Consider the following 15,666-nt stretch of genomic DNA (forward strand, 5'->3'; position numbering starts at 1 on the left):
CCAAGTTGAGGAAAAAACTAGGTCGAGTCACGGCATTGCAGTGCATTGTGGGGCTGATTTGAGGGACATATTTCCAAGATCCATTTCGTCCCCTCAAACAGTCCCACAATGCAATGCAATGCCAATTTGAACCAGTTTTCCCTCAACCTAGGAACGGCTTATATAAATTTCAACTACATACATGGTACAAATGGTGACGGCCTTATTTATCTATTTACACTATATTACTTCTTACCACATTGAATTGAACTATACTGGCTTAAAACTATAACTAGCTTCCGCGTCTTTGCTGCAAGTCTATGATGATTGTCTTAGGCCCCGTCCACACGTATCCGGAAATTTTTGTATCCGCAAAATTTTTTTGCGGACACGAAAATGTTTGCGTCCACACGCAGCGTAATCGAATCGTTTTCACCGTCCACACGTGTCCGTTTTCGTAGAATTTGCGGATACGGTCACAAAAATTTCCGGACACGTGTGGACGCAACCCGTATCCGTAAAAAAAAAATTGCGGATACCAAAATTTCCGGATACGTATGGACGGGGCCTTACTATTCTACTCCCAAATTTAATGTCATAAGTCTGATTTATTTGATACTATAAGCTCACAGTCACCCACGATGCTTTGCGGTCGAGAGCGCCATTTTGTCCTTGTGGAAAATTAACTTTATCAGTCCGATTCCCATGCAGAAACCTACCACTGTTCACTGCTATCATCTTTTATTCCTTTCTTTCGCAAAACTGGTTCGAGTGTCTTTTTCAAAGTCAGAGCAGCGCCAGAGAAGCACTATTCATTTGTCCGTTACATCATCGCGGCCATGTTGATGGTATTTAACGAATAAAAGATACCACCAACATGGCTGACTCATGGCTGATGTCATTTGACGTTCTTGAGAATGCTTGCACTGATCAATTTGTTTCACCGTAACTGAAGTAAAACCAAAGGCGCAAAGCTGCTATGGGTGAAAGTGGCTCTACAAGTGGGTACAAGTGGAGTATATATATATAAATGAAACTGATATTACTTTAATTTGTACATATAAAAACCGGTATTCATCAGGTTTGTCCAGTAAGATTGCAACTTCTTCTATGTCAGTTGTTCCATGCTAGTGTCTGCTGACCAGTACATATTGCAGGCTGCCATCAGCTGATCTAGTGCAGTGCTTTATGCAGTATTCTCTTTTGACAAGGCCATTGGAACGTTTACAAAGGGTACAGCTATCATGCCCTGAAAGAGGGCCAAAAATTAGTTTGAACGGTTTCGTTAAACCTGCATGTGAAAGAAATTCTATTATATATGATCCCGCTTTCTGATTGGTCGGGGCACGTGCTTCATGAGAGCGCAGCACTCATTGGTGCTTTCTATTTTTCATTCGTTTTCCACATTTTCTTCGCTTTATGTCACAAATGTTAAACCCTGTCAAGGCTACTAATCTGCATTTAGTGCCACCCTCATTAAATAAAGTTGTTATTATTATTATTATGACTCGGATAATGAGAAAGTGTTTTTTGAGTTCAATCCATATTTCAATCCACGTGTAATTCTCTTGAGCATTATGTTTTTTATTAACCCTTAAAAAGTTACATTAATTAAGATATAACATTGAATATTGATCCGAGGGGTCGACGCAAACGTAGTCTGTTATTGGAAATCATCCCGGCTTAACAAGCTTGGTCTTTAGGTTTAAAAATGATGGCATATTAAAACAACTTGAAAGTTTTTACTTTATTTATTTTACCTTGTTACTTCTTGTTCATGGTGTATTTAATATCCCCTCTTGTCTGGTCCCAGCCATGAGTGGTTACAGCATTGTAGACTTCCATTACAAGAGCAGGAAAATATTCCAGAAACACGAAGTCCTCAAATAGCAACTGTTCGATTGTTACTGGTGTCACAAACACAAACGTTTTCTCTTGGTAGTGTTCGTATACATTTCGTATGAAACGAACTAACTCCACAGCAGACGAGGTGTCGTAATTCTTTCTCCCTTTCCCTGTTGTCATCCCCTTGTAAATACCGGGCATGTGCAGATACCCTGAACCATTCCACCTTCCATGCCTGCCAATGGTACTGAATCTCAGATCTAGATCTGTCTCGACTGGGGTCAAAGGTAACGTCCTCTCCGAACGTGGGCACTCGAATTCTTTCTGATTACCAACATCTTTTAGAAAATCCTTCTTCTTTGCATTTGACCAGAACAAAGGATGTTCTAGTGCTTTTTCTGCACTTGGCCGATTCTCTTTATTGCTTTCAAGCATCCTCTTTAACAGGTGAGTGGCTTCAGGAGAAATAGCGTTATCCCATCCTTCCATTTCGTCATTTACTATGTTGATTTCCGTTTCAGCAGCAACTTGTTCATCACTTTTATTTGCACAATCAGTGGGATTAAATGGGTGCTTTTGTCCCGAAAAGATGTAGTGAAAGATCAGTCCACACGAAAACATGTCTGATGCTGGCTCAAAACGTTTCTTGTCGACTTCGTTCGTCTTGGACTTAAACACTTCGGGAGCAATCCAACATCTAGTACCAGGCTTTGTACCATATGCTGTGGTAGGCACGCTATCAATAATACGGCTTAAACCAAAGTCTGCAATTTTCAAACACAGTTTTGGATGAACTTTATAAAGAATATTTTGAGGCTTAAGGTCGCGATGAAGAACATTTTTTTTATGTAAAAACTTTAACCCCATAACTACATCTCTACAAAGAAGAGTGGATTGGGTGGCATCAGTTGTGGGTCCACTAAGATACTCCTGCAGATTTCCCTCCATCAGTTCCAAAATTACGTACGAAAAGTCTTCACCTTTAAAGAAAGATAAATAACGAACAACTTGTTCACAGTCAGCAAGAGCGGTGAGATTTAATATTTCTTGCCTGTCTTGTGGTTGCTGCATACGCAAATTTACGATGCGTTTTATAGCCACTTCTCTTCCATCCTTCTCATTGATTCCAGCAAAAATATCACCAAACGATCCACTTCCTATGGGCTTTGTGTGGTACCAAAATTGATCCACCATTTTACACTCCTGTCGCCTAGCAACTTTAGCCATTCTATTCTTGTACGTTTGTGAAGTAGAAGTCCAAGGAATTGCTATGGGAACTGCATTTTGATCTAGGGGTTTGGTCAGGAAATCTTTCAGTTTGGGAATGCCCTCTGGTATAACATCGAGGCAAGACCCACCGGAATCAGCTCCATAGGACCGAAGAAGATTTGCAATTTCACAATGGACAGAATCGTATGCAGCTGCTGAACGTGTATGAAGCTTTCTTTCTGTTTCTGCTCGAGTTACAGGTGTCTCGGCACTGTTTTCAACGTGTGAGTCTCTCTTTTGGCTGGAAGATTTCATATTATCGAACACACCAGTTTCTATTATATTTCTACAGCAGTGGCGGAGCGGTGTACTTGCAGTGGTGTGACATTTCCGCGACTTCAAAATGTCATGGACAAGAACTGCTTTCCAATGTGATCGCGTTGATCTATCTTTGCAAATCGCGTTCAAAAGAGGGACAGCGACTTTTTCAGACTTAGTGCACCCCTTCTCACAGGCCACATCAACCAAAGCTTTGGAAAGAACAAAATTCTCTGAGTCGACAAGAATGCTTAAAACAGATTCATCGTTTTTGTCAGCTGTCCACGGATCAAGTCCCATTTTAACTGCAGTCTCCCAGAATACTTTGGGCTCTTCTTCATTATCAGGATAAAAACTATCAGTTTTTTCAGGAAAGGCCGTCTTACTTGCTCCTGTATCCCTGGAACGCCAGAAGGGGTCTAAGTAAGTGTGAGGCGATTTTTTATGAAAGGTCTTAGCCGCAAAAAGGAGAGGTGTACATCCTGATGAATCCACATCATTTGGGTTTGCTCCAGCACCTAACAACAACTTCACAGCGGTCCATGTTTTGCACAAATGTAGGGAAGTTTCATCATTATCATTTCTGGCATTGACCTTTGCTCCGCATTTTAGGAGGTACTTTAGAATTTCGTCTAAGCGTTCCTTGAATGTGGGAACTTCTCTAGAGACACCTTTCATGTAATCTTGAGATGATGGTAAGGAAAGCGATGCCCAAAGGTGTAGTGGAGAGTTATTAAAGCAATCAGCTTTGATAATGGTGTGTTCTATTGCTACTTTCCAAGGAGGAATTAACTGTAGAAAGTCGAAAGCTTCTCGTAGGACGTCCTCTCTTATTGCCTCATCTTTGACATTCAAACATCTCTCAAAAAGCATGATTTTCAAATGGAAAACAGACTCTCCACTTTTTGATGTTTCGTACGTAATGCACCCCTGTTTCACTAGAAATATACAGACTTGTACCAGGGTCTTGACTGCTGATGAAAAAGCTTCATCTGTTAACTTATGCATGTCCGCGGACAAACAAAACAAAAGGGGTGTTTGATGTTGATGGTTTCTTTTGTTAAATTGTACTTGAAATCTTTCCAACTGGTTGAGGAAATACAACACTGTTTCCTGAGGTACACCCAACAATGGTAAACGGGTTGCATGGTGAAGAACTGTGTTCCCATCTGAGTCAGAGCTGTCTGGATCGACATCCAATTCCACGAGTAACTCGAGAGCTTCTGATATATCTAGAAGATCATACGCCAGCAACCCCGTGAAAATTCTCTTCACTTTCGCTTTCATTTCCAAACTCTTATCAGCAATATATTCACAATAAAGTTCTCCTAAACTTATAACCCGCTTTATTGAAGGAAAGATGGGCCCGAAAAAACCGCCTATAAATTTTAAAAATATAACGTTTACTATTGCCTTAGCAAAATGTTCTTGTTTAATTCCATTTTGTGCAAGAACATCCAGGATTTCATCCTTGAAATGATGCAAAGATATCCCTGTACTTGACACCCATTTTTCAATATGAAATGACACAATATCTACATTACAGTTATCCTTCAACTTCAAATATCGACTACCTTCGGCCTCAAGAAGGCATCTTAATAACGATGAATATTCCAAGTTGACGTAAAAATGTGCAGTTCTGCCATAAATATCTTTGCAACCTACACTACCAATCAGTGCACGAACAACACTCTCGTCGTTACTTTGCTGGACGGCATAACACAAAGCAGTTTTACCATATTCATCAGTGATATTGACATCAGAACCAGCATCAATCAGTGCACGAACCACACTCTCGTCGTTACTTTGCTGGATGGCATAAAACAAAGCAGTTTTACCATATTCATCAGTGATATTGAGATCAGCATCAGCATCAATCAGTGCACGAACCACACCCATGTTACTTTGCTGGACAGAATAAAACAAAGCAGTTTTACCATATTTATCAGTGATATTGACATCAGCACCAGCATCAATCAGTGCACGAACCACACTCTCGTCGTTACTTTGCTGGATGGCATAAAACAAAGCAGTTTTACCATATTTATCAATGATATTGACATCAGCATCAGCATCAATCAGTGCAAGAACCACACCCATGTTACTTTGCTGGACGGCGTAAAACAAAGCAGTTTTACCATGTTTATCAGTGTTATTGACATCAGCACCAGCCTCAATCAGTGCACAAACCACAACCTCGTTACCTTTCTGGATGGCATAAAACAAAGCAGTTTTACCACCTTCATCAGTGATATTGACATCAGCACCAGCATTGATCAGTGCACGAACCACACTCTCGTTGTTACTTTGCTGGACGGCATAAAACAAAGCAGTTTTACCATATTTATCAATGATATTGACATCAGCACCAGCATCAATCAGTGCACGAACCACACTCTCGTTCCTTTGCAGGACGGCATTAATCAAAGCAGTATTACCATATTTATCAATGATATTGACATCAGCACCAGCATCGATCAGTGCACGAACCGCACTCTCGTTGTTAGTTTGCTGGACGGCATCAAACAAAGCTGTTTTACCATATTCATCAGTGATATTGACATCAGCACCAGCATCAGTCAGTGCAAGAACCACACTCTCGCTTCTTTGTTGGACGGCATAACACAAAGGTTTACTTTCATATTTATCAGTCATATTAACTTCAGGACGACCATCAATTAGAGCACGAACTCCGTTCTCGTTGTTTTCTTGCTAGGCGGCATAAAACAAACTGTGGTTTTAATTTCTCCCGCCATATAAATGAGACAGAATTCTCCGTATAAAAGAGATGCCATTGTTATTTCCTTGAACTTGATGGCGATTTATTTTTTCTTGTAGCAGGTCGCTATTTCACGTTGGAAATATTTTCTATAATATATATGTACTCGTCAACACAGGGCGGGGGGGGGGGGGGGGGGGGGGGATGGGAGGGGAGATGGCTTCCTTAGTGAGTGGGGGGGGGGGGGGGGGGGGAGATGAAATGAAGGCTTTCAGATTTTCAGTCGGTGACATCACAGTACGTTACCATGGTTTCGGATTTCTCTGGTTAGGGATTCCTGTGGCACCTGTTTATCGATAGAGCTCAAATTCTGCTTTTAAAATCTCTCTTCAGTAGTCGGTCTGAAAAATAAAAATATCTGGAAATAAAGATCAATAGTTTATTATGTGTCTTGAAGTGTTTCTCCTGCGAAAAAGCCTCAAAAACGCTCGTTTGGGGCTTCGAAAGTTCGACGGTTAATTTGACTCGCTCATTTTCCACTAGGATCGACTACTGAAGCGGAGGTTAGGAGCAGAATTTGAACTCTGTCCACATGCAGCCCAAACAAGGTTCCTGTGTATGGTTTATAAGGGAATGTATGGGAGTTATGATTAAGGTCATGAAAATAAAATGTTTCACTCAACAATTTGCCTCAAAATATGCTGCAGTTGTTGCTTTTACTTTAGTAGTATAGGGGATGGGGGTTCCAAAACAGTGACCATCCGAGGTTTACCCGCGTTTGTAGAACCTCGGTTTACACCAGGAATACCCACATCCCATGTCTGCGTAGTTAAATATGTTAGTCTATACATGGAGTGCGAAGATTGTAAAGAATTCGTTTACGATTTCTGTATAAAGTGCTTGAAACCAAGGTTTGTGCCTCAACCACCAAGGAAGCTTGTTTGTTGTGGTAAGAAGATGCAAATAGAATATGACACGTCAGCACAGTGTTACGAGTGTGGTAAGAACATTCGCAATGCCGTACCAAATGCTACCAGAGAGCAATATTACGCTAATGGAGGTCGTAAGAAGACCCCATACAAGAGAATAAAATACTTTAGAGACTGGATGAGTCACATCCAAGGTCTTCGGCCGGTATATTTAGACAACGAAGTAATGGAAGCGCTTGACTTAAAAGAACCAACACCACAAAGCTTAAGGAAGACATTGAAAAAATTAAAGCTAGGGAAATATTACAAAGGCATTCCCTACCTTTTGTCTAAAATTACCGGTAAGCCTATTCCCGAGGTTTCTGAAGATACTATGAGCAGAGCCGAGTGGATGTTTTGTCGGTTGGATAAGGATATTCCTTATTACCCTGACGTAATCTACGAAATATTCCACGAAATAGACCCCAACCACCCCCTGTTAGGATTGATTCCAAGAAGATAGTGGATCTTATGCCATAAGACGTTGATTACGCATAATTTCCAGACTGTCGTTCAATATGTAAATAAAATCCTGTCTCGCTTTTTTCAAAGCAAATATTTACTGAGCGAGCTTTCTTTGAAGCTCTTCTTTTGCCTCCTGGTAGATCTTCCTTCGAGATTCCTCGGAAAGATCTTTTACGACTGTTTTTTTGTTTTTTATGTCCGTCTTCAGTTTCTCGTAGTTTCCCTCTTCGGCTAGAATAAGCGAGAATTCTACGTCGTCTATCTTTCTGTCACGCAAAGCCTTTGAGACAAGGTCGGTAATAGTATTTACTTTAGCCCTAGACAGAGCTATTGTCGTGTCGTGTTTTGATATTTTCGCGGATAGCTTTTTCATAATGCCCGTAGCAACAGCCGAAATGATACCACAGGCTGCCCCAACGCCGGCCAAAGGAACCCCAACAATTACTCCGGGTCCGGTAAGCGAAGTAGCAACGCCGGAGCCCGTTAACACAACGGATATGGATCCTGAAGTTATCGCAATCTTATGTAGCGTACTCCGGGCTCTAACGTATTTCTTCCTAACTTTTTCGTAGTGTTTTGTCTGCCCTTCCAAGTAAGCCAGTATTAGGTTCGCTTTGTTAAGTCTGAAATTCTCTGCATCCGCAATGGGCGCCGTAGTATGGTAGTTTGGAATATCTGGGTACATCTTAGGTGCCGATCATGGTATAACATCCATTATATATACTAATGTACGACGCTTTTGGGAATGATATCGGAGTGCAGCCACATCATGACAACCGGAATTATGCTAACTGGAGAGCGTTTAGGAAGATGTTTCCACACGCAGACGCCAGTAAGTTTGAGCGCAGACCCGATGGGATTTACTTCAACGGCTCCAGGATGTATAGCAATGCAGACTTGGAGCCAACGAAGGAGGTACCCAAGCATGAGCAGAGGAGAGAGGTGCAGCATTTGTCAATAAAGAAAGAGGCGCAGCCTTATTTTCCAAGGAGTCTGTTAATGACCAACCAGGATTACCCATTTTACGATGCCGAAGGCGGCGCCAATAACTTCGATAAGATGGTAACGCATTTGCAGATTCCAGTGGGTAAGCAAACGTTTGACGTAGTAATGAGGAATATCTTTAAGGATTTTCACCTTAAGCACACCACAGGAAAAGAAGCCCACGAATGGTTAAAGGGACCCAACTTTCGATATTGGCCGCAGCAGCTGAACTTTGCCGCCTGGGCAGCCACGAAGGGCTGTGGGGTTGCCGCGGATATGTTTGATATTGCCTTCCTAAGGTTTCACGTTGCCTTTACCATGCGACGCATATTGAAGGAGCTTAGTGTGCCACTGCCAGGGGAGAAGCCATTCAATCGAATGGTTAACCCCTACGATTCCGCCGCCCTAGAAAGGCTAATGAATGAGTTTAAGCCGCAGCAAAGGGACTTTCGTTATCGGGAGGGCGCCACGCATGGCTTAGGCATCATTTATGCTTGGCACGTTGACGGCGTGCGTCCGGCAGACATGTATCATCAGAAATACCCAGGAGTCTTGAAGTTTTACGACTTGGGCGGTCACAAGAATGACGTTACGCTGATCGATAGGATTGAGACGATTTACCCCAGTCCATGGGACCCATTTGTATTATTAAAAGGAAAAGGCCTAAGAAACCTAGCTCGAATTAACCGCAGCATAGAGGCATTCGTATACTGCATTTTAGGAGCGCAGGTAAATACCCGCAGCCCCATTGTTGGTTCCCAAGGTGCTTCACAGAAAACGCAACAGGAATTCTTAACTTTATTTGAGTCCGCAATAATAGAAAATGATATATCCAAATCGGTGCAGAGATATCAATTAGCGGTGCAGCAATCGAAGGTTAGACTGGATTACGCTTTGTCACCTGGTTGTTGGTTAATGCCAAGTAATTTGGTCATCAACACTAATTCCGTCGTGGGTTATAACAACAAACTTCAACGAGCTACTAAGGATATGAAGTTTGGGGCGAATGACGTGAACTCTGAGATGACCAAAGGCATTCCTCACTTTATATCCACACCAAAAAAGGAGCACGTAGAAAAACCACCAATTCCAAAGCCTAAAAAGAGGGTTCCCGCGCTACCAACCATACCCGAGGAATATGACCATAACTTACTAAAAGCCGGCCTAGCCACCGCAAGCATTGGTCTGAGTTATTATATATGGCGATGAACAACCCCTACGTAGCTGGAGTAGATTGTGTCTATACGACTTACACAGGCGAGAAAAAATACACCCAGGCATCTTGGGTTGATGTCACCGGAATGTCCGCGGATCTGAACTACTCAGGAAAGAAGCTGATCTTATGCAGTCTTTCTTTGGGAGCCGTTAGTAATGCGAACATAGGATTTCGTTTCTGCGACGACAATGGAGTATTACAGCCCATGCGCGCGAAGACAAACAACAGAGCCTACGCATTTCTCAGTAGAGCCGCCAACGAATAGCGCCGAGAATCTTTCCGTTTGGACTTTTCACCTAGTTGCCGACTGCCACGGGAAAGTAAAGCTGCAAATACGCGTAGATGACACTGGGAGCGTTTGCATAAATAGCATAGAAAATCGAAGGAATACTATCTATAACCACATGACCATCAGCACTTTGACGGTGATGAGCCTTTAAATATATGAATCCATACGTAAGGGAAACGCGCTATGCCCATCGCTTAGATGAAGAAGGATATGACGACGTTGCCTGGCATGACGTTGGAATGTGGGCTGAAGTTGGGGGCACTGCATTGGTCATTTGCACTATTAGCATTAATGCGAACACGCATGCGAATGTGGGGTTTAGACTTATCGATGAAAATAATAAGCCCCTGCTTCCTTATCGAACTTCAACGAACACTAGGAAAGTTACCCATTTTTCGATGGAGCCCTACACTAGGTCCCCTGAAGACCTAACACCAGTGACTTTTCATATGCTAGCCAATTGTAAATATGCTAAGTTGCAAGTCACTTCTGATGATGGTAAGTTTGGGATAAATCGCGTAGGTCGCAGGCCTGCTAATGCAGTCTGGAGTCATAAACCCATTTCTACCATGAGCGTGTTACCGTTGGTTCCGAATTACCAGGGCGGCGCTAGTACTGTCTTTCATTATCCCCAGTCGAGGATGCCGCCCGATGAGAAGGACAAGATTAACCCTTCACCTTCTTCAGGAGGACCACCCCAATAGCTACTACCAAGATCCAAATGTTATTCCCCAAGAACTTCAACAGTTCTCCGCCGGTCCTAAGTGCGAAGGAAATGACAGATCCCAACAGCCCCGGGATGCTGGCTGCCATCTTTTTTCCTAAGTTGGTCAATCCTTTACCTAACTTGCTTACGCCTGCGCCCGTGGCCTTGAGCGCGTAGAGGACGTATCCCAACACACTTGAAATAGCAACTGCAAATGCTAACGGTACGTCATACTTCAAAAGGGCTCTTTTTACCTTTTCCTTAGTAGTAAACCCCAACTCCCGCTCCACGTTTTCCTGTTGCGCCCGCAATTCCGCAAGGCGCACCTCGAGGGTTTCCAGTTTCTTTTGGGCTGCCTCTATTTCCTCTGCGGGACGAGTTTGGTCAGCGATGATTTCCTTCTGCCGCTCCACTTGCCTCTCAAGGTCTTCGATAGCCTGAGCCATTTGACGAAGTTGTCCTTCTTTGGTGTTAATTTCGGCAACCAACTGCCGCCGTTCCTCCAAAGAGCCGGCTATGGTGATATGCAAGTTTTTGGCTTCTTCCTTGCTCATGTTCAGGTCTTGCAGGGCAAGATCAAAGGCCTTTCTGGCTTGATTTACTTCACGCAGGGCATTATCTCTTTGTTCTCTCATCTGTACGATTAGCTGATTTTTATCGTCGATTTCTCTCTTGGGAGCATCAAGGAGTAGTCGGTTTTGTCTCATGTAATCTGCTTCCCTTTCTTCCAACGTTTCTTGTAGCCCCTCGACATGTCTTTCTAGCGCGACCCTTTCGTTTAAGGCTTCCAATCTTTCTAGCGCACTTCGGGTAGCCTCTTGGAAGCCCCTTAGTCTTGCCACGTTAACCTTGACCGAGCCAGTATCATCGAAGAGGACTTGTGGTTTGGTCCAACTGTTGGCCCCAGCATGCCTCATGTCTCTGACGCTTATGAGGACTTTGTTTCCGCGTTCTGGGAGCCTTATGTCGTCAGCCTCGAAACGGGGATAGCGTTGCCTTAGCTCTTGCGTTGCCCACTCTACGGTTTCCCGCGCGCTAGCCTCCTGTTCGTCTATATTTTGAAGTTCCAAGTACTCGGGGACAAGCCTGCCGCGGTTCTTTGATTGCCACATGCGATTTAGGGAGGCCTTGAAGCTTTTCCACCTACTACCATACTTGTTTTCTAGGGCCATGTCGTAGATTAGGGGATCGGTTTCCGCGCCTTGGGTCCATGCGTCGAATTCTTCATCGTTAATATCGACTTGGCCTTCTTCGGTGGTGGGGTCAAAATCCGTTCCTTCTACTTCCATTATATATGATAAGCTCAAAGTTAAACCCCAACGTATTACCTAAGCAGGTTGGCGGACTAAAGGCAGAACGCACCTTTCACCGGGTCACCTTTACCCCCAGCAGCGCAAAACCAGGGGAAACCTTGTACGTAGGCGTACCCCGTCTAACAGATAACCTGGTATTGGTTCCTGGCACCTTGGCTTTAAGGTTTGACTTAGCAATACAACCAAGCACCAAGGACAAGCGCTATGCAGTCAATAACGTAGGTAGAAACCTTGTCTCTAAGATGCGGGTTAAGTTCGCCGGGGAATCCCTCTTGGATTTGAACAGGTACGATCTTTACGCCACTTACAAGGACCTATGGTTGACGGCCTTTGACCGCGCGCAAAAGATAGAACAAGGAATCGGAAGCGTCATTCTTCGTCAGCTTTGTAGTGAAACCAACCCAGCGCCTACGGACTCCAGTGGCGCGACGGCAGTAGCAGATGCCACGAGGGTAAAGACCGCCTATGGTAGCAAGTATGTCATACCATTGGACTTCGAAGTGATTACGAACCATGGCGTGTACTACCCTCGACGGCTAAGTGAGTTACAGTTTGAAGTAACCTTGGCGGACACTACGAACGTCATAGGGGGGATGGACACCGCAATCAGCGGAGCTGTGGACCCCTATTCTGTTACCAGCTTAGAGCTGCAGTATGAGACGGTATACAGCGAAGAGCTGGCCCGTAGCGCGGGTGCGGAATACAGTGCTGGTAAGGCATTTCTATACGACCACGTAGTGATATACAAGACGTTTAGCTTCCTGGATAAGACGGACGAGGTTATCAACCAAAGCATTAACCTCCCCAGGCGCAGCCTCACGGGGCTGATGCTGGTGTTCGCCAAACCCTACGAGGCCGGCAAGCGCGACTCCGAAGCCTTCCATAACCCCGGCATTACTAACGTGGGGGTAAATGTCAACGGAGTGCCTAACAAGGTCTACTCCCAGGGAATAAAGCCCGAAGACGTGTACAGGGAGGCAATGCGCAAGTTTGGCGACCAAATTAGTCCTGAGGAATTATTTAAGGATAAATATGCGTTATGGATCGACATGCGCACCACCAACGACGAAACCATGCATGGTCAGGGTCTGCGGCTGGTAAACACCCAAGATGGCATCACTTTGGAGATCAAGCGCACAAAGAATGCTGCTGCGGGCGACGGCGACAAGATAAACTGCTACGTCTTCGTTGTGTCTGACGCGCAGCTAAGCGTAGAAATGAACCAATTGAGGAGCGTCGCATACTAAAACATAAAAATATTCGACTAATATACCATGTTACGGGTCTTCGAAAACGACGATACCAAATTGCAATGCGCGGTGCAAGGCGACAAACTGTACTTTAAGGCGAAGGAGGTGGCTGCTGCGTTAGGATATGAACGTCCCAGAGATGCTATTAGAGCACATGTTTCTGAGAAATACCAGAAAAGATGGGCTGACTTGCAGGGGGCTCCAAATCACCGCTCACCTACTATGCAGCCACATTCCGTGTTCATCTCCGAGCCTGGTCTTTATGAACTGATATTCAGCTCTAAGTTACCCAAAGCTGTAGAGTTCCGCGATTGGGTCTTTGAGGAAGTCCTGCCTGCGCTGCGTAAAACTGGTAAGTACGCAATAGAACAACGTTTCAATGGTCCAAACAAGTTGGTCTTCAAAATCGAGAATGAATTCGACCTGCATAAAAAAGTCGTAGACTACATCCGCAGGTTCTACCCCCAAATGCTCGTGACCCCCGGCCTGGGCGAACTGCAGGATAGCGACGGCAAACGCATAAAGTGTTGGCAGAAGGGTTACCAACGGGGGCAGCCAGACCTGCTCATCCTTAATGCGCACGTGCGATACCGGGGCTTCTGCGTGGAGTTGAAGACCCCCAAAGGTAGCGGCGTCCTGTCCGCGGACCAGCAGGCGCTCCTGCAGAGATATGAGCAAAATGGTTATAAGGTGTTGATCAGCAGCGACTACGACGACATCTGTAGAAGTGTCGCGGAGTATGCCCAAGGAATGCGCCTGCCGTGCGTCTGTGGAAAGCGCTTCCGCAGCGAGGACACTCTAAGAACGCATTTAAAGATATTCCATAGGATATATGACATTTAACGCTGTAAGGCAGATACACTGGCGAGACTTAAAGGAGGGTGAGACATATGAAATAAAAAACTACGTAGCCTTTGAAGATGTTGATAGGCTACGGCTGCTGCTGGCCCACGAAGGTGTTACGTATTCCCTGTGGGCGCCAGATCGCGTAAGGTATGTCATCGAAGGACAGGAGTTCACGCATCTGCGTTCGTATGGGAAGAAGGATGGTCGATGGGCGTTTGACGTCGCAAAGTGCGTCCTTCCTTCGCCTCTATGTGGTTAGGCACGTCTAAAGCGGCATTTAAGTAGGGTTCGTCGACAATGAGGGTCGGCGACTCTTTTTTAACGATGCAGTCTGCAGGGGGTTCACACGTAATACAGTCCATATATTAATGCTGATATATCCATCCCAGAATGTTAAGGAATGGTTGTTATCTTGTTAAGCTACCCGCCAAACTCTCCCAAAAGATGGTCAGAAATGTTAAATGGTGGTTAAGACTTTGTTAAGGAAGACCGGAAACCCTCCTAGAAACCATCCCAGAATGTTAAATGGGGGTTAAATTCTTGTTAAGAGACAGTTGAATATGTGCTCCTCCTCCCTTATACATCCACACTTCCCACACTGCTGCCTCCAATATTCCCTGTTAGTCCATGGGACGCCTTCTAACGCGTCAAAGCGGGGTAGCGCCCTACTTATCTTCCTAAAGTAGTCTATCCTATTCCTTAGGTAATCATCTTTATGCTCACAACGGCCCATGAGATCGCCGCACTGGTAACAATCCACTCCTTCTAAGTCGTACTTCTTTGCAAGAATTTGGTATTTCTTCTCATGTCTCTTCTTATGTGTCTGAAGGCGTTGGCGGCTACTAAGGACTTTATCACAGTAACTACACTGCGTAGTTCTACGGCAAACCCCCTTTTTAACGTGGTACTGCAGCTTCTGAAGAGTGCTGAACTCCCTATTACAATCATTGCAGACCTTACTGATTGGCTTCTTTGTGCAAACTCCATGCCAAACGTGGTATTGCAGTCTTTGTTTCGTACTAAATACCTTCTTACATTTCAAGCAGTCCATATATACTTAACAATATTTTAACCTCCATTCAACACTCTGAGGCATCTTTTGGAGGAGTTTAACGGTAACCTTAACAAAATAACAACCATTCCTTAACATTTTAGGAGGGTTTCTAGGAGGGTTTCCGACCTTCCTTAACAAAGTCTTAACCACCATTTAACATTCTACATGGGATATTTCATAAAGTCCACGATGGACTCCTTAGCCCACGTTGCCATCGTTACCAGCGCACCAAATCTCTCAGAGCGCTTCAGACCGCACATTTCCTCATAAAGCTCCTGCACGCGCCCATTTAGTCGGTCTATCTCCTCCCTTTGCATCTCTACCGTCCTCTCCAGATCTGACTTCTTCCTGACAATATCAACCATCCCTTGAACTGCCTCCATATATATGAAGGGGATTCATATAGACTGAACCCAGATCACATGCCCTGTAATGCGCTGATAGTAGGACCCACAGGCTGCGGAAAGACCCAATTCGTCGTAGAGCAGCTGCTAGGGCCCTTTAG

The 15,666-nt window shown here is 44.4% G+C and overlaps 1 protein-coding gene across 2 annotated transcripts in view; it reads right to left on the bottom strand.

Annotated features, from left to right (window-relative positions):
* Positions 1 to 6,191, bottom strand: part of LOC116295985 (uncharacterized) — a 7,391-nt gene extending 1,200 nt beyond the window's left edge. The window contains exons 1-2 of one of the 2 annotated variants that reach the window (XM_089039304.1): positions 1,740 to 6,191; positions 1 to 1,218 (exon numbers count right to left, since the gene is read on the bottom strand). The exon at positions 1 to 1,218 is cut by the window's left edge and continues 1,200 nt beyond it. In XM_089039304.1, the coding sequence (XP_088895430.1) occupies positions 1,744 to 6,006 (4,263 nt within the window). In that variant the 5' untranslated portion in view covers positions 6,007 to 6,191 and the 3' untranslated portion in view covers positions 1 to 1,218; positions 1,740 to 1,743. Of the gene's footprint in view, positions 1,229 to 1,739 lie in introns of both variants that reach the window. The other variant, XM_089039303.1, reaches the window with a different exon arrangement.
* Between the last annotated feature and the right edge of the window lie 9,475 nt (positions 6,192 to 15,666).

Source organism: Actinia tenebrosa, unplaced genomic scaffold, assembly GCF_029948245.1.
Source record: "Actinia tenebrosa isolate PJP-AT-01 unplaced genomic scaffold, QUT_ActTen_1.0 PGA_scaffold6__47_contigs__length_16458017, whole genome shotgun sequence".
In the NCBI taxonomy this organism is placed as follows: Eukaryota; Metazoa; Cnidaria; class Anthozoa; order Actiniaria; family Actiniidae; genus Actinia; species Actinia tenebrosa.